The sequence below is a fragment of the Pseudophryne corroboree genome, chromosome 6 (genome assembly GCF_028390025.1).
Source record: "Pseudophryne corroboree isolate aPseCor3 chromosome 6, aPseCor3.hap2, whole genome shotgun sequence".
NCBI classification, from domain to species: Eukaryota; Metazoa; Chordata; class Amphibia; order Anura; family Myobatrachidae; genus Pseudophryne; species Pseudophryne corroboree.
Genome location: NC_086449.1, coordinates 425,804,268 through 425,824,298, shown reverse-complemented (window position 1 = coordinate 425,824,298; position 20,031 = coordinate 425,804,268). Strand labels below are relative to the sequence as shown.

Below are 20,031 nucleotides of genomic sequence, written 5' to 3'. Positions count from 1 at the left end.
CTGCGTTTGACGGCATGGCGGTTGAACACCGGATCCTGAAGGAAAAGGGCATTCCGGAGGAAGTAATTCCTACGCTGATTAAAGCTAGGAAAGAAGTGACCGCAAACCATTATCACCGCATTTGGCGAAAATATGTTGCGTGGTGTGAGGCCAGGAAGGCCCCAATGGAGGAATTTCAGCTGGGCCGTTTTCTGCACTTCCTACAGTCAGGGGTGACTATGGGCCTAAAATTGGGTTCCATTAAGGTCCAGATTTCGGCTCTATCGATTTTCTTCCAGAGAGAACTGGCTTCACTACCTGAAGTTCAGACTTTTGTTAAGGGAGTGCTGCATATTCAGCCCTCTTTTGTGCCTCCAGTGGCACCGTGGGATCTCAACGTGGTGTTGGATTTCCTAAAGTCACATTGGTTTGAGCCACTAAAAACCGTGGAATTAAAATATCTCACGTGGAAAGTGGTCATGCTGTTGGCCTTGGCTTCGGCCAGGCGTGTGTCAGAATTGGCGGCTTTGTCATGTAAAAGCCCTTATCTGATTTTCCATATGGATAGGGCAGAATTGAGGACTCGTCCCCAGTTTCTCCCTAAGGTGGTATCAGCTTTTCATTTGAACCAACCTATCGTGGTGCCTGCGGCTACTGAAGACTTGGAGGCTTCCAAGTTGTTGGACGTAGTCAGGGCCCTGAGAATTTATGTTTCCAGGACAGCTAGTGTCAGGAAAACTGACTCGTTGTTTATCCTGTATGCACCCAACAAGCTGGGTGCTCCTGCTTCAAAGCAGACTATTGCTCGCTGGATCTGTAGTACGATTCAGCTTGCACATTCTGCGGCTGCACTGCCGCATCCTAAATCAGTGAAAGCCCATTCCACGAGGAAGGTGGGCTCTTCTTGGGCGGCTGCCCGAGGGGTCTCGGCTCTACAACTTTGCCGAGCAGCTACTTGGTCGGGGTCAAACACATTTGCTAAATTCTACAAGTTTGACACCCTGGCTGAGGAGGACCTAGAGTTTGCCCATTCGGTGCTGCAGAGTCATCCGCACTCTCCCGCCCGTTTGGGAGCTTTGGTATAATCCCCATGGTCCTTACGGAGTCCCAGCATCCACTTAGGACGTCAGAGAAAATAGGATTTTACTCACCGGTAAATCTATTTCTCGTAGTCCGTAGTGGATGCTGGGCGCCCATCCCAAGTGCGGATTGTCTGCAATAATTGTATATAGTTATTGTTTAACTAAAGGGTTATTGTTGAGCCATCTGTTGAGAGGCTCAGTTATTGTTCATACTGTTAACTGGGTATAGTATCACGAGTTATACGGTGTGATTGGTGTGGCTGGTATGAGTCTGACCTGGGATTCAAAATCCTTCCTTATTGTGTCAGCTCTTCCGGGCACAGTATCCTAACTGAGGTTTGGAGGAGGGTCATAGAGGGAGGAGCCAGTGCACACCAGGTAGTCCTAAAGCTTTCTTTAGTTGTGCCCAGTCTCCTGCGGAGCCGCTATCCCCCTGTGGTCCTTACGGAGTCCCAGCATCCACTACGTACTACGAGAAATAGATTTACCGGTGAGTAAAATCCTTTTTTTTTTTTCCTGCTACTGATTCCTCTCCCTATGCAACCAAGCATCTGACTTGCCTTTCTCATTGCTTCCTGCCTTCAAGTCACTTGAAATAATGACTCCTAAATCCCTTTCCTTCTCAGTAGTTTCCATTATAGTACCCTTGACACTATATTTAGCCTTTGGGTTTTTGAGACCCAAGTGCATGATTTTGCATTTTTTAGCATTAAACTGTAGTTGCCATGTTCTTGACCATTTCTGAAGCCTACCTAGGTCATCAATCATTTGTTTTACCCCTCCCTGTGTGTCTACCCTGTTGCATATCTGTCTATCTTCTGCAAAAAGGCATACTTTTCCTTCAATACCATTTGCAATGTCACCAACAAAGATATTAAGGAGAACTGGACCAAGTACAGATCCCTGGGGTACTCCACTGGTAACATATTACTCCATAGATTGCACTCCATTTACTACAGCTGTCTGTTGCCTATCCTGCAACCAGGTTCTTATCCATATAACTGTTTCATAATCCACCCCCACGCTTTCAAGTTTATTTAGCATTCTGCAATGTGGGCCAGTGTCAAATGCCTTACTAAAGTCTAGATATGCTACATCAACAGCTCCCCCTTGAGCTATTATTTTTGTCACAGAGTCAAAAAAGTCAATAAGATTGGTTTGGCATGATCTCCCACCAGTAAATCCATGCTTCTTTGGATCCTGTAAGTTGCTTGATTTAAGATATTCCACAACTCTTTCTTTTAATAGTTTTTCCATTACTTTCCCTACTACTGATGTAAGGCTTACTGGTCTGTGGTTACTTGTATCTTCCTTGCTTCCACTTTTGTGCAGTGGAACTATATTTGCTCTTTTCCAGTCCTCTGAGATGGCACCTGTATTTAGTGACTGGTTAAATAATTCTGTTAAAGGTGTAACCAGCACATCTTTTAGCATTTTGAGTATCCTTGAATGTATCCCATCTGGCCCCATTGATTTATCCACTTTTAGTTTTGAAAGTTCTGTTAAGACCTTCTCCTCTGTAAATGTACTTTCAGCTACCTTATTTTTATGAATGTCCTTGCAACTTAACTGTGGCCCCATCCCTTCTCCTTCTGTAGTAAATACTGAGCAAAAATAATTATTTAGGTGATCTGCTATTGCTTTGTCTCCCACCACCAAATGCTCACTCTCTGTCTTAAGTCTTATTATTCCTCCATTTGATTTTCTCCTTTCACTTACATACTTAAAAAAAAGTTTTGCCCCCTTTATCTACTGACTGGGCCATTTTCTCCTCAGCTTCTGCCTTTGCACGTCTGATCACTTTCTTAGCATCCTGCCGTCTGTCAAGATACACCTCTTTATCGTTATTATTTTGAGTCTGTTTGTATTTCCTAAAAGCCATCTTTTTTGCTTTCACACTAGTTGATACTTCTTTTGTGAACCACACTGGCTTGCTTTTCCTAACCCTTTTGATACAAAAGTCTGTTTCCCTTAGTATTGCGCTTTTCAGTTTTTCCCACCTCTCCTGCACTCCACCTAAGTTCCTCCAGTCCACCAATGAATCACTTAAACCTCTCCCCATTTTTGCGAAGTCAGCATTTCTAAAATCTACGATTGAATAAGAAAGAGGTCGCGCTATAGAGCCAATTAATTGTTCCACACCATTCTCAATTGTAAATATTTATTTAAAACATATAACCATATAAAATATATATATATTATTTTTGTGATATTAAGATCTGGTGTGGTCACAACACCCTCAACTACATAACAATTAAAAAAAGATGGTTCTCATTCATAAAAATAAGTGTGCTGAATAGTAAAGTGTCCAGACTGGCAATAAATTATGCCACAAGTTCAGTCCGTAATAGGATCCTCCGTGTTAAATTGCACCCAATAATAGAGTCCAGAGGACACTGATATTTTTGTCCAAAGACTGTGCACCGCAAATATAAAGAGTCACAGGTACCTTTGCTCACTCTGTCCCTTGTGCTTATAATACGGGACCTGTTTGCCAGTTTGAGGAGCTTTAAGTGTGGCCCGAGCGTCCCCGGGATTGCACGATGTAATCAACAACTGTTACCTGTGAATCGTAGCGGTGTGGTGCAAATGAGTTGGCGGCTTCTGTCCGTATGGCAGGATGAATCACGCTGATGGGAGGTTTCCGTACGGGCAGCCCGACAGTTCCAACGAGCGGGCTAAAACTGTTGCTAAAACCCGCTCGAGTGGTCAGCCGCACAGCCGCTCTGGCTTCCAGGAAACACTGTTCTCTCCGGCACTGAGTGATGGTAACTTCCACGGTTTGCTGGTAACAGGTGCCGAGTGTTCTGGAAATGCCGGGCGAAGGTCTGAACTATTCAGCAATCAGTTAATCAGGGATTAACTGAATTGGTGGCAATTATCCATGTACTGTTTATTATTTTTGCATCTGCATATTTTAGAGAAGGGATTTTATTCTCTTAGTTATTTTAGATAATAAAATCAGATTATTTTAATTTTAAACCAACCGTCCATATATTATTTATGTAATTCAGCCAACGCTGGTATACCCACCTGTTTTCTTGTACCCTCTACAGGTAACCTGCCCTCATAGGAATGAACACTATTAATGTTAAAGCTAACAATGGTGTTACCCCAAGCTTAGTATATTGCTAATCCTATAAATTGCTGCCTACTGGATAAATTCTGTGAGAGGAACCCAGAATCTACATCAATGGTTCCCAACCTCAGTCCCCAAGGACCCCCAACAGTTCATATTTTCCAGGGCTCCTCACAGAATCACAAGTGAATTACAAGTGAAATAATCAGCTCCACCTGAGGATCTTTCAAAATGGGTTAGTGAGTAATAAATGCACCTGTGCTCTTCTGGGTGACTGTTGGGGGTCCTTGAGGACTGATTTTGGGAACCACTGATCTACATGATAATAAAAACAAGCATTTCTTCAGCTACAAATTGCTGCCAGTTTGTAGTGCTGTGTGACAATGCCCTTAGTATATTCTCTTCTCACCAGGAATGTACAGGAGACTCCAGAATTTAAAAGAGTTCTCCTGGACTCCTGGGAGAGTAGATGTTCCTCCAGAATCTAGTCCGCTTCTCCAATGATTAATATCATCACAGCCCAGCCCAGGCAGCTTGGTGCCAGAAGTCCGAAGTCTCAGCTTTTTCAGAAGGGGCATGGTACTGATCAGTAGGTTATCATGTCCCCAGCACTTGACCCTAGACCACCTCTCACATAAGTGTTTGCAGCTCCATGGAAATATTGCAGAGGAAAAAGCAGAGAATGCAACAGGCTGCAAACACTAGCACTGTACAGTATTTGTGACTTAAAAGGAACATGAGTTATTAGTGAATATCAGAGGGTCCGTTTTACTGTTATTGCAGGATTCTGATGGTTTGCCAGGGTTAAATGCATCTACCCTTTGTGGTGTAAATTGTAGAAATGATTGCATAGTAATGCACTGCATTTTTTGATAGGACCAAAGATGAAAAATGTAACTTGCAGGAAAGCATTCATTTAAGATTTTGTTAATTACCTGAGAAAAAAAAAATCTACAATGGGTTTAATAGTTCTTTATTTATGTTAATATGTCAGCTTAATTTTGAGTTAATACTTTTGGCCACATGTAAAGTGCTAGTCCGGGTTTATTTTTTTATCTGCTACAGTGACTGTGAAAACATGTTTACCTATTAAAACGCTGGCAATTCATCTGCAGCACATGCTGGGGAAAGGCGCTTGTCAGTAGGGAGATTAGTTCCAGGACCTTGTTTGGCTAGAGCAGACCACAGGAAAAGAAGCTCATATGAACTCCAGGTCTACTTAGTTTGTTAAGCACCTGGAAGAACAACAGGAAAAGGGTTTCCTAACCTTGTGAATCTGTTAATGGAAACTGTTAACTCAGAGAATCATTATTTAGTTCAGCACAAAGTCATTCTTTGCTTTCTACACATCTAATTTGATACAAGTTTCACCTTTAGATTCCAATAATATTTACTTCATATGAACTGTCAAATGTGCTACAAATTGATCTATTTTTTTATTGAAGAGGCAGAAAGAAGGAAAGAGGCACTCTTTTAACTGATAATTCTATTAAAACATTAAATATTTATTGGTATACATTAAAAAGCAGTACACATTTCCTCCTCTTAAGAAACCATACTCTCAAATAATGTTCAATAGATATACAATTTGATATTATTATATTATAGTGCAGTGAAATACGATACATACAATAGTATAATTATCAGAAGGTGATTATATTCAATAAAATACAGTTTTTACAAATATGGAATATCACATATGTAATCCTACAATGTAAATATTGGTAGACAAAGGAGATATTAAATACAAAATACATTATTGTCACAATGGCAATGTCACGCAATTCTTTGAAAAGACAAATGGAAAGTGATGGGGTCAGAAATGGTGGCATTGTTAAATATATAGATGACACTACTTGAAGAATTCTACCACACCTACTTACTTTTATCCTGGGATATGTGTGGGAGCGGCGGTCTTGTATGGAAGGGTGATGTAATTCATAGTGTATCGCGTCATCATGCTTGCACCACACCGACTTCACAGGAATAGTGGGAAGGATTCTGACCACCTTTCAATCCAGGGGGGAATTAGTATTACCTTGGTGAGTGTAGGGAGCTGGGATTGCTGAACTGAATCCCCTCTCCTTCTTACTAAACTCTCTTCTCTGCCTTCTCCTACTACCCAAGTCATACCTCCCAACATGACCCTCTCCAGGAGGGACAAAATGCTCTGTTTCTGGACTTTTCTCTTAATGTATGATTGCCCCCTGTAGTTGTGCCCCCTGTAGCTGTGCCCTTGTATATTTGCCCCCAGTAGTTGTGCCCCTGTAGCTGAGCCCCCAGTAGATTTGTTCCCTGTAGATTTGCCCCCAGTAGTTGTGCCCCCCTGTAGCTGTGCCCCCTGTAGATTTGCCCCAGTAGTTGTGCCCCCTGTAGCTGTGCCCCTGTAGCTGTGCCCCCTGTAGATTTGCCCCAGTAGTTGTGACCCTGTACCTGTGCCCCCTGTAGTTGTGCCCCTGTAGCTGTGCCCTCAGTAGATTTGCCCCCAGTAGTTGTTCCCCCTGTAGCTGTGCCCTCAGTAGATTTGCCCCCAGTAGTTGTTCCCCCTGTAGCTGTGCCCCCTGTAGATTTGCCCCCAGTAGTTGTGCCCCCTGTAGCTGTGCCCCCTGTAGATTTGCCCCCTGTAGTTGTGCCCCTGTAGCTGTGCCCTCAGTAGGTTTGCCCCCTGTAGTTGTGCCCCTGAAGCTGTTCCCTCAGTAGATTTGCCCCCAGTAGTTGTGCCCCCTGTAAATTTGCCCCCTGTAGTCATGCCCTTGTAGCTGTGCCCTCAGTAGATTTGCCCCCAGTAGTTGTGCCCCCTGTAGCTGTGCCCCCTGTAGATTTGCCCCCTGTAGCTGTGCCCCCTGTAGCTGTGCCCCCTGTAGATTTGCCCCCTGTAGTTGTGCCCCTGTAGCTGTGCCCTCAGTAGGTTTGCCCCCTGTAGTTGTGCCCCTGAAGCTGTTCCCTCAGTAGATTTGCCCCCAGTAGTTGTGCCCCCTGTAAATTTGCCCCCTGTAGTCATGCCCTTGTAGCTGTGCCCTCAGTAGATTTGCCCCCAGTAGTTGTGTCCCCTGTAGCTGTGCCCCCTGTAGAATTGCCCCCAGTAGTTGTGTCCCTTGTAGCTATGCCCCCTATAGATTTGCCCCCAAGTAGTTGTGCACCCAGTAGTTGTGCCCCCTGTAGCTGTGCCCCCTGTAGCTGTACCATCAGTAGATTTGCCCCCAGTAGTTGTGCCCTCAGTAGATTTGCCCCCAGTAGTTGTGCCCCCTGTAGCTGTGCCCCCTGTAGATTTGCCCCCTGTAGTTGTGCCCCTGTAGCTGTGCCCTCAGTAGGTTTGCCCCCTGTAGTTGTGCCCCTGAAGCTGTTCCCTCAGTAGATTTGCCCCCAGTAGTTGTGCCCCCTGTAAATTTGCCCCCTGTAGTCATGCCCTTGTAGCTGTGCCCTCAGTAGATTTGCCCCCAGTAGTTGTGCCCCCTGTAGCTGTGCCCCCTGTAGATTTGCCCCCAGTAGTTGTGCCCCCTGTAGCTGTGCCCCCTGTAGATTTGCCCCCTGTAGTTGTGCCCCTGTAGCTGTGCCCTCAGTAGGTTTGCCCCCTGTAGTTGTGCCCCTGAAGCTGTTCCCTCAGTAGATTTGCCCCCAGTAGTTGTGCCCCCTGTAAATTTGCCCCCTGTAGTCATGCCCTTGTAGCTGTGCCCTCAGTAGATTTGCCCCCAGTAGTTGTGCCCCCTGTAGCTGTGCCCCCTGTAGAATTGCCCCCAGTAGTTGTGTCCCTTGTAGCTATGCCCCCTATAGATTTGCCCCCAAGTAGTTGTGCACCCAGTAGTTGTGCCCCCTGTAGCTGTGCCCCCTGTAGCTGTACCATCAGTAGATTTGCCCCCAGTAGTTGTGCCCTCAGTAGATTTGCCCCCAGTAGTTGTGCCCCCTGTAGCTGTGCCCCCTGTAGATTTGCCCCCAGTAGTTGTGCCCACTGCAGCTGTGTCCAGAGTAATTGTGCCCCCTGGTTTGTGCCCCCTGGTAGCGCCGCTTATACACACTAAAGAAAAACAACAAAAAAACAGTACCTGCCCCGCTCCTGCTTGCCTTGCTGCTGCTCCGTCTCCGCAGTCCTGTAGAGTCTGGCCACGTCTTCACCCGTCTGGCATCTGACATCATGACGTCAGACACCCGTGCATCACGGAGCGCGGAGGGGAGGAGGGAGGGTGGCAGAGAGCTGACGCTGCTCAGGCTCACAGCTGTCAGTAACTGACAGCTGCAAGCTCCGTGCAGCCATGCGGAGGTTCCGGCGGAGTCGAGCTGTAGCGCCTTGTACTGTCTTGGGCGCCTGGAGCTCGAGCTCCACCGAAACCGCCCTCCCTACGCCCCTGTGCACATGCACAGAACAGGTCTTGCGCCTGTGCAGACCCCCGAACCTCATATTTGTACACAAACCATCGGGTTTACGTATGTGCAGATATCACTGCATATCACAAGAGTGTCTGTACAGCCACATGCTGGGTATGGGAAATAAAATGCTTACTGTAGAATATCAATTATCTGTATGAAGACTTCATCAGTGCCACAGTTGGGTTACGTGTGTAAATGTGTTATGTATGACTATTACATTGTTTTGCTGGGAAATTTTTATCTAACTTGCTGTATTTTGCTATGTGTAGGTGGGCTGTGCAGTCCAGGGGAATCCCATGAGAATGATGTCATCCTTTATGCACAGATTGATGGGAAAAAGGAACATATTGTTATGGATACACTTTCCTATTCATCCTACAAGGTAATTGTGCAAGAAAGGATGTTGAATTATTTCTGAAATAATACTGTGGGCTTTTTTATATCAATATAAAATGAACACATAATACTGCCCCCTAGACTGAACATGGTACATAGGTCCTCATTCCGAGATGATCATAGATGTGCTAAATTTAGCACAGCTACGATCACTCACACTGACATGCGGGTGGGCGCCCAGCACAGGGCTAGTCCGCCCCGCATGTCAGTGCCGCCCCCCCCCCCACACACACACACACACACCCGCAGAAGTGCAAAGGCATCGCACAGAGGCGATGCCTTTGCACTTCAAGAGTAGCTCCCGACCAGCGCAGCTTTAGCGTGCTGTCCGGGAGCTACTCGTCGCTCCCTGGCCCGCAGCGGCTGCGTATGATGTCACGCAGCCACTGTGGGATGCTCCCCGCACGGTCCGGCCACGCCTGCTGTTCCGCTCCCTCCCGCCCAGCGACCACCTCTTCCTGTCAATCAGGCAGAGGCGATCACAGCCCAGCTACGGCCTTCGGCCGTCTGCCATACGCCGGCGCACTACGGCACGGCGTATGCGCAGTGGGTACCCGTTCGCTTGGCTGCGATAAAAAGCAGCGATCGAATGGGTTAGAATGACCCCCATAATACAGATAATAGACATCTTTAGTGATGTGTTGGAAATAATAGCTTAATACCAGGTATAGCACATCTTAAATTTCAGATACAGACAGTGGCTGGGATGTAATGAAGCGGCCGTGCGGGATGGTTTAGCCTTGTACATGATTGCCACTTTACAAAAATGTCCGAGTTCGACTGGCATCCCATACGGCCACCGAACTCGGACTTCATTAAATCTCAGCCTGTATGTGGAAAGTGGTGGTGGGGTAGTAAGAGCTGTGGCGAATTTCCCATTAGGCATGTGAGGCACATGCCTAGGGGCGGCACTTGTTTCGGGGCGACACTTTGATACTTGTGTTGGCAGCCCAAAAAGTACCAGTAACTGCAAAATATTTCCGCTGTACTGTACCATATGCCATCTTGAATGGAGTGTAAATAGGTAAGACATGCACATACTGTAAGCTGTCCAACTTAGTAAATATGTCTAAATAATTAAAATGTCATAGTTAGTGGGGGGGAAGGGTTTAATTCTATTAAATTGGCTATCATCAAATGAGAGCTTATAACCAAACTATAAAAATAATAATATTAGGCAGGCGGAGGGCGGCCGTTACTGTTGTGCCTAGGAGCGCCCTCACCCCTAAATCAGCCCCTGAGTAAGAGGGTGTTAAATATGTGACAAAGCATTGCTGCCCATTCTGCAACTGTATTGTGAGAGGTTCTATTGTAATGATTTTGTATTATTAACATGCACATTACTGTTAATGACAACATCCAGTGATACCTCATTCCTAGTCAGGACTGCCTCAGTCGAGCTTTTTCAAATGCTACAGCAGTGGTTCCCAAACTCAGTCCTGAAGGACAGTTCACGTTTTCCAGGTCTCCTCACAGAATGTTAAGAAAAATAATTAGCTCCACTTGTGTATTAAAATGTGTCAGTGAGTAATAAATACACCTGTGCACCTGCTGTGTCAGTGAGTAATAAATACACCTGTGCACCTGCGTGTCAGTGAGTAATAAATACACCTGTGCACCTGCTGTGTCAGTGAGTAATAAATCCACCTGTGCACATGCTGTGTCAGTGAGTAATAAATACACCTGTGCACCTGCTGTGTCAGTGAGTAATAAATACACCTGTGCACCTGCTGTGTCAGTGAGTAATAAACACACCTGTGCACATGCTGTCAGTGAGTAATAAATCCACCTGTGCACCTGCTGTGTCAGTGAGTAATAAATACACCTGTGCACCTGCTGTGTCAGTGAGTAATAAATACACCTGTGCACATGCTGTGTCAGTGAGTAATAAATACACCTGTGCACCTGCTATGTCAGTGAGTAATAAATACACCTGTGCACCTGCTGTGTCAGTGAGTAATAAATACACCTGTGCACATGCTGTCAGTGAGTAATAAATACACCTGTGCACCTGCTGTGTCAGTGCGTAATAAATACACCTGTGCACCTGCTGTGTCAGTGAGTAATAAATACACTTGTGCACATGCTGTCAGTGAGTAATAAATACACCTGTGCACCTGCTGTGTCAGTGAGTAATAAATACACCTGTGCACCTGCTGTGTCAGTGAGTAATAAATACACCTGTGCACATGCTGTCAGTGAGTAATAAATACACCTGTGCACCTGCTGTGTCAGTGAGTAATAAATACACCTGTGCACCTGCTGTGTCAGTGAGTAATAAATCCACCTGTGCACCTGCTGTGTCAGTGAGTAATAAATCCACCTGTGCACATGCTGTCAGTGAGTAATAAATACACCTGTGCACCTGCTGTGTCAGTGAGTAATAAATACACCTGTGCACCTGCTGTGTCAGTGAGTAATAAATACACCTGTGCACCTGCCAGTTGACCTGCAAAACATGAACTGTTGGGGGTTCTTGAGAACTGAGTTTGGGAACCTCTGTGCTACGGTAATACTCTTACCAGAATAACAGTGTTGTGGCTATTATAACATGCTGCCCTAGATATTCTGCTACCGTGGCGAACATAAATCGAACTTCGCTACCAATTTTTCTCAAATAAACATAGAAGTAGAAGTCTTAGGAGGTTATTCAGAGATGGACGCAGATCTTGCTTCCCGCAGCAAGATCGGCATCCATCTACTCGCATGCCGGAGGCTGCCTAACACAGGGCAAGGCTGCCCAGCATGTGTGTGGTGCCGCCTCATGATGTGTCCGCAATTTAATTGGAGACACATCGATTTGAGGTTGACCCCTGTGTTCTCAGCCTGGCTGTGCCAGAAGGCTATCTGGCGCCTTTTTTTCAGAGCAGCTGCGTGTGATGTCACACAGCCACCCCGAAAACACTCCCGACTTGCCCTGTTGCCCACCACGACCCTGCAGTGCTCTTCCAAGATGCGGGCCGCAAGGTGTAGGGTCATGCACGCGCACTGTGGCCGTTGCGCGTGCGTAGATCCTCTGAATGCAGCTGCTGTGTACAGACACACTTCTACGTTCAGGTCTGAATAGACCCCTTAGTGTATCCATACACATCCACAATAAACTAGGCTCAGATGTTACTGTTTTTTCATCTGCTGCACACTTCCGTGTGTTAAGTGCACAAACAGGTCTTAATAAATGTATGCATATCTGTACCTAGAACACACATGTGGAAAACCCAGGAATATCTGTATTCCAGCTACAGTAACCTATGTTAAAACTGATAGAATACCACTGGCTGACCTTTTACTATGTTGTAGGTAAAACCTTTTTTATTACACAGAGCAAAGGATAAGACCACCAAGCAAGAACGTCATATTTTGTCATACTGTTTTATGTACATCTTAATATCAATTACTATTATTGATCTAACATGTTAAACAGTAGGAGATAAATTAGCAATTATCATACATCTGTGTACATTGCTGTTGATGTATTGCTGTTATTGGATTTATGTATTAGTCTTTCTATTACTATTACTATTACTATTCCTTGTTCTTTTAAGGTTCCATCTCTGGTTTCTACTGTCATAAGTCCAGAACTGCAAACTCCAGCCACTAAATTTTGTCTCAAGCAAAATAGTCACCGAGGACAAAATTTAAATGTTTGGGCTGTGGACTTTTTCCATACACTTCCTGTTCTGCCTACCACGGAATCCCACATGATACAGTTTTCTATCAATCTTGGTTGTGGATCCCATCAGCATGGAAACAGGTACATCTATGATACATAGGCACATACTGCTTTAGTCGTTTAAGTCACTCCTAGAATTGTAGTATAAATGTGTCCACCAGCAATATCAATGCACATTTGCTACAGATCAGCTGACATTTCTGCTATTCGCAGAAATGGATGAAAGCGAAAGTGTCCTACTAATTAATCCTGCTGGCTTCTTTTGACCGATGCCCTTTAAACATCCTAGGAACTCCCATGGTGGGCAGAAGGCTTTCCTGTCAGGGATACATGGTGTAAAAGGGCACAGTCTGTCTGTAGACTGAATGTATGATAAAGAATGTTAGTGATGGGAAAAACATTAATGAACTTCAATAGTCAGTGAAATATTTTAATATTCTGAATACATTTGTGACTGCTTACGCAAATCTGGGAATGCTACCTCAGTTGAAACTTGAAAGCAATTCGAGCCATGTAGAAAGTGCAGCGCAAGTCTGAAGTGTGAGTCTCTGTGTGAGCGCCAGTGTGTTCATGTTTGCCCATACACACTCCTCTTCCTACAGTAGTAATAGCAAGGTTTGAAGCTGCTGGTCCTGGCTTCTATTCTATGGAGATGTACAGTTCCCTTGGTTTGTGTTTATACACTATATACCTCTATCTCACATGCTACTCATTGAATGATGACTATCCCAAATCTAATCTTGCACATCCCAAGGGATGTCATTTGATATGATTTTATATGACATTCATATGTAATATTATTTTATTTTTTGTGTGCATATTTCTCTGACGTCCTAGTGGATGCTGGGAACTCCGTAAGGACCATGGGGAATAGACGGCTCCGCAGGAGACTGGGCACATCTAAAGAAAGAATTAGGACTATCTGGTGTGCACTGGCTCCTCCCCCTATGACCCACCTCCAAGCCTCAGTTAGATTTCTGTGCCCGGCTGAGCTGGATGCACACTAGGGGCTCTCCTGAGCTCCTAGAAGAAAGTATAATTTAGGTTTTTTATTTTACAGTGAGACCTGCTGGCAACAGGCTCACTGCACCGAGGGACTAAGGGGAGAAGAAGCGAACCTACCTAAGTGGTGGTAGCTTGGGCTTCTTAGGCTACTGGACACCATTAGCTCCAGAGGGATCGCACACAGGACCCGACCTCGTCGTCCGTTCCCGGAGCCGCGCCGCCGTCCCCCTTAGAGAGCCAGAAGCAAGAAGGTCCGGAAAATCGGCGGCTGAAGACTTCTGTCTTCTCCAAGGTAGCGCACAGCACTGCAGCTGTGCGCCATTGCTCCTCATGCACACCACACACTGCGGTCACTGATGGGTGCAGGGCGCTAGGGGGGGGGCGCCCTGAGCAGCAATAAATAACACCTTGGCTGGCAAACTGACACCATATATAGCCCCAGAGGCTATATAGGTGTATATTAACCCCTGCCAGAAATCTTAAAATTGCGGGAGAAAGCCCGCTGAAAAAGGGGCGGAGCCATCTCCCTCCGCACACTGGCGCCATTGTCCCTCACAGCTCCGCTGGAAGGATCGCTCCCTGGCTCTCCCCTGCAGTCCTGCACTACAGAAAGGGTAAAAAAGAGAGGGGGAGCACAAATTTAGGCGCAGTATAATATATATGCAGCTATAAGAGGAAAACACACTTTATAGGTGATATCCCTGTGGTATATAGCGCTCTGGTGTGTGCTGGCATACTCTCCCTCTGTCTCCCCAAAGGGCTTTGTGGGGTCCTGTCCTCTGTCAGAGCATTCCCTGTGTGTGTGCTGTGTGTCGGTACCGCTGTGTCGACATGTATGATGAGGAAAATGATGTGGAGGCAGAGCAAATGCCTGTAAGTGTGTTGTCACCCCCTGAAGGGTCGACACCTGTGTGGATGGACTTATGGAAGGAATTACGTGACAGTGTCAGCTCCTTACATAAAAGGTTTGATGACATAGGACAGCCGGCTACTCAGCTTGTGACTGTTCCAGCGTCTCAAATGTCATCAGGGGCTTTAAAACGCCCGCTACCTCAGATGGCAGACACAGATGTCGACACGGATACCGACTCCAGTGTCGACGACGATGAGACTAATGTACCCTCCAATAGGTCCACCCGTTACATGATTGAGGCAATGAAAAATGTATTACACATTTCTGATAGTACCCCAGGTACCACAAAAAAGGGTATTATGTTCAGTGAGAAAAAACTCCCAGTAGTTTTTCCTGCATCTGAGGAATTAAATGAGGTGTGTGCGGAAGCCTGGACTTCCCCCGATAAGAAATTGATAATTTCTAAACGGTTATTGGCAGCGTACCCTTTCCCGCCAGAGGATAGGTCACGTTGGGAAACATCCCCTAGGGTAGATAAAGCGCTTACAGATACGGCCGCCCTAAAGGATCCTGCCGATAGAAAGCAGGAAGCTACCCTAAAAGCTATATATACACACACGGGCATTATATTGCGACCAGCGATTGCATCAGCATGGATGTGCAGTGCTGCTGCCGCGTGGTCAGATTCCCTGTTGGATAATATTGATACCCTGGATAGGGACAATATTTTGCTGACAGTAGAGCATATAAAAGACGCTGTCTTATACATGCGTGATGCACAGAGGGATATTTGCCGGCTGGCATCAAAAATAAGTGCAATGTCCATTGCCGCCAGAAGGGGGTTATGGACTCGGCAATGGTCAGGTGATGCCGATTCAAAAAGGCACATGGAAGTTTTGCCTTATAAGGGGGTGGAACTGTTTGGGGATGGTCTTTCAGACCTCGTTTCCACAGCTACGGCTGGGAAATCGACATTTTTGCCACAAGCTACCCCACAGCAAAAGAAAGCACCGTATTATCAAGTACAGTCCTTTCGGCCCCAAAAACACAAGAGGGCTCGAGGCGCGTCCTTTCTGCCGAGAGGCAAAGGTAGAGGGAAAAAGCTGCAGCATACAGCCAGTTCCCAAGAGCAAAAGTCCTCCCCCGCGTCCGGTAAGTCCACAGCATGACGCTGGGGCTTCACAGGCGGACCCGGGTACGGTGGGGGCCCGTCTCAGAAATTTCAGCACACAGTGGGCTCTCTCACAGGTGGATCCCTGGACCCTTCAAGTAGTCGGGGTACAGGGTGGAATTCGAGACGTGTCCCCCCCCCCCCCCCCCCCCCCCCCCGCCGTTTTCTAAAATCTGCCTTACCAGCAACTCTCTCTGCCAGGGAGGCAGTGTTGGTGGCTATCCAAAAACTGTATTCACAGCAAGTGATTGTCAAGGTACCCCTCCTTCAGCAAGGAAAGGGTTACTATTCCACAATGTTTGTGGTACCGAAACCGGACGGTTCGGTGAGACCCATCTTAAATTTAAAAGCCTTGAACACTTATATCAAAAGGTTCAAGTTCAAGATGGAATCGCTCAGGGCGGTTATTGCGAGCCTGGACGAGGGGGATTACATGGTCTCCCTGGACATCAAGGATGCGTACCTACATGTCCCCATTTACCCCCCTCACCAGGAGTACCTCAGATTTGTGGTACAGGACTGTCACTATCAGTTCCAGACGCTGCCATTTGGGTAATCCACGGCGCCGAGGGTCTTTACCAAGGTAATGGCCGAAATGATGATACTCCTTCGCAAGAAGGGAGTTTTAATTATCCCGTACTTGGACGATCTCCTGATAAAGGCGAGGTCCAAAGAACAGTTGGTAGTGGGGGTAGCACTTTCTCGGGAAGTGCTACAACAGTACGGCTGGATTCTCAATATTCCAAAGTCACAGCTGGTCCCGACGACACGTCTTCTGTTCCTGGGAATGATTCTGGACACAGACCAGAAAAAAGTGTTTCTTCCAGTGGAAAAAGCCGAGGAGTTGTCATCTCTAGTCAGAGACCTCCTAAAACCAAGACAGGTGTCGGTACATCAATGCACACGAGTCCTGGGAAAAATGGTAGCTTCGTACGAAGCAATTCCATTCGGAAGGTTCCACGCAAGGACTTTCCAGTGGGACCTGTTGGACAAATGGTCCGGGTCCCATCTCCAGATGCAACAGCGGATAACCCTGTCGGCAAGGACCAGGGTGTCGCTGCTGTGGTGGCTGCAGAGGGCTCATCTACTAGAGGGCCGCAGATTCGGAATACAGGACTGGGTCCTGGTGACCACGGATGCCAGCCTTCGGGGCTGGGGGGCAATCACACAGGGAAGAAATTTCCAAGGACTGTGGTCAGATCAGGAGATTTCGCTTCACATAAATATTCTGGAGCTAAGGGCCATCTACAATGCCCTAAGCCAAGCAAGGTCCCTGCTTCAGAACCAGTCGGTACTGATCCAATCAGACAACATCACGGCGGTCGCCCATGTAAACAGACAGGGCGGCACAAGAAGCAGGAGGGCAATGGCAGAAGCCACAAGGATTCTCCGATGGGCGGAAAATCATGTGTTAGCACTGACAGCAGTGTTCATTCCGGGAGTGGACAACTGGGAAGCAGACTTCCTCAGCAGGCACGACCTCCACCCGGGAGAATGGGGACTTCATCCAGAAGTTTTCCAAATGCTGGTAAACCGGTGGGAAAGACCACAGGTGGACATGATGGCGTCCCGCCTCAACAAAAAGCTAAAAAGATATTGCGCCAGGTCAAGGGACCCTCAGGCGATCGCTGTGGACGCTCTAGTAACACCGTGGGTGTACCAGTCGGTTTATGTGTTTCCTCCTCTGCCTCTCATTCCCAAGGTACTGAGAATAATACGAAGGCGAGGAGTGAAAACTATACTCGTGGTTCCGGATTGGCCAAGAAGAGCTTGGTACCCGGAACTTCAAGAGATGCTTTCAGAGGACCCTTGGCCTCTGCCGCTCAGACAGGACCTGCTGCAGCAGGGGCCCTGTCTGTTCCAAGACTTACCGCGGCTGCGTTTGACGGCATGGCGGTTGAACACCGGATCCTGAAGGAAAAGGGTATTCCGGAGGAAGTCATTCCTACCCTGATCAAAGCCAGGAAGGATGTCACCGCAAACCATTATCACCGCATTTGGCGAAAATATGTTGCGTGGTGTGAGGCCAGGAAGGCCCCAACGGAGGAATTTCAACTGGGTCGATTCCTGCATTTCCTGCAAACAGGGGTGACGTTGGGCCTCAAATTGGGGTCCATTAAGGTCCAGATTTCGGCCCTGTCGATTTTCTTCCAGAAAGAACTGGCTTCCCTGCCTGAAGTTCAGACTTTTGTCAAGGGAGTTCTGCATGTTCAGCCTCCTTTTGTGCCCCCAGTGGCACCTTGGGATCTCAATGTGGTTTTGGAGTTCCTGAAATCACATTGGTTTGAACCACTTAAGACTGTGGATTTGAAATATCTCACGTGGAAAGTGGTCATGCTGTTGGCCCTGGCTTCGGCCAGGCGTGTGTCAGAATTGGCGGCTTTGTCCTATAAAAGCCCTTATCTGATTTTCCATATGGATAGGGCAGAATTGAGGACTCGTCCTCAGTTTCTCCCGAAGGTGGTATCAGCGTTTCACTTGAACCAGCCTATTGTGGTGCCTGCGGCTACTGGGAACTTGGAGGATTCCAAGTTACTGGACGTAGTCAGGGCCCTGAAAATTTATGTTTCCAGGACGGCTGGAGTCAGGAAAACTGACTCGCTGTTTATCCTGTATGCACCCAACAAACTGGGTGCTCCTGCTTCTAAGCAGACTATTGCGCGCTGGATTTGTAGCACTATTCAGCTGGCGCATTCTGCGGTAGGACTACCGCAGCCTAAATCTGTAATAGCCCATTCCACAAGGAAGGTGGGCTCATCTTGGGCGGCTGCCCGAGGGGTCTCGGCTTTACAACTTTGCCGAGCTGCTACTTGGTCAGGGGCAAACACGTTTGCAAAATTCTACAAATTTGATACCCTGGCTGAGGAGGACCTGGAGTTCTCTCATTCGGTGTTGCAGAGTCGTCCGCACTCTCCCGCCCGTTTGGGAGCTTTGGTATAATCCCCATGGTCCTTACGGAGTTCCCAGCATCCACTAGGACGTCAGAGAAAATACGAATTTACTCACCGGTAATTCTATTTCTCGTAGTCCGTAGTGGATGCTGGGCGCCCATCCCAAGTGCGGATTGTCTGCAATACTTGTAAATAGTTATTGTTATACAAATCGGGTTATTATTGCGAGCCATCTGTTCAGAGGCTCCTTTTGTTATCATACTGTTAACCGGGGTTCCTATCACGAGTTATACGGTGTGATTGGTGTGGCTGGTATGAGTCTTACCCGGGATTCAAAATCCTTCCTTATTGTGTCAGCTCTTCCGGGCACAGTGTCCTAACTGAGGCTTGGAGGAGGGTCATAGGGGGAGGAGCCAGTGCACACCAGATAGTCCTATTTCTTTCTTTAGATGTGCCCAGTCTCCTGCGGAGCCGTCTATTCCCCATGGTCCTTACGGAGTTCCCAGCATCCACTACGGACTACGAGAAATAGAATTACCGGTGAGTAAATTCTTATTTTTGGCACTATACAATTACAGAATTATGTTGGCAAACAGTAACTGACATCCCCAGATTGGACGGTGCCAAGCGCAAGGCAAACACTCGTAAAATGCCCATCATACAGCATGATTTTGTGCATATTTGCCAATGTGGTCTTCTTGCTTGTAATACACTGTACTATTTAATTGACACTCTGAGGTGTTGACATACCCAACTAAACACAATGGACCTCATTTATAGTACTGAGTGCAAGATGACTGAGGTGTAGCACAAAAATCACTTAAGTGCGCCAAGATTTTAGAGAAAGCACAAAGGGGGTCATTCTGACCCGTTCGCACGCAGCGGTTTTACGCCGCGGTGAGAACAGGTTGGAAATGCAGCTGCACGGCACCCGCATTGTGCACGCGCGTCGTTGCCCAGTGACGGCAGTCGCTGGACAACGACGCCAGGACCGAAGAAAGCGATCGCAGGCGTGATCGTAAGAAGATTGACAGCAGGAAGGAGGATTGGGGCTTCTACTCACTGTTTCCCGGATGGGGTATGGCGAACGCAGGCATGTCCAGGCGTTTGGACTGCGGATGTCTGATGTCACAGCTGGGACCTTCATCGCTGGATCCATCGCACAGGGTAAGTTACTGCAGGGCTTGTCTTGTTCTGCACAAAACTTTTTTAGCATAGCAGGGCTGCACAAGCGATCGCGGCCTTGCTATGCTAAAATACACTACCCCATAGGCGGCATCTAGTTGATCGCACGAGCAGCAAAAAGTTACTACATGCGATCAACTCGGAATGACCACCAAAGTTTTACTTAGCAAGATGTCACCATTTGCGGAGAAGCTGAAGTTTGGACTGTCTGATGGTAGGAGCTGGGTGAAGTGTGGCCAGCCCTGTAAATCATGGAGTATGTACATTGGTGCATCTGTTTTTGCATATAAGTGGAAATAAATCAGTTATAGGGATGTAAAGCATTTTTAGGGGAAGTCTTTGATATATGAAGAAACAC

The 20,031-nt window shown here is 46.9% G+C and overlaps 1 protein-coding gene across 4 annotated transcripts in view; it reads left to right on the top strand.

Annotated features, from left to right (window-relative positions):
- The window catches only part of RELN (reelin), an 856,893-nt gene that overhangs the window by 487,421 nt on the left and 349,441 nt on the right, over positions 1-20,031 (top strand). For all 4 annotated transcript variants that reach the window (XM_063927014.1, XM_063927013.1, XM_063927012.1 and 1 more), the window contains exons 13-14: positions 8,772-8,884; positions 12,441-12,649. In XM_063927014.1, the coding sequence (XP_063783084.1) occupies positions 8,772-8,884; positions 12,441-12,649 (322 nt within the window). The remainder of the gene's footprint in view (positions 1-8,771; positions 8,885-12,440; positions 12,650-20,031) is intronic.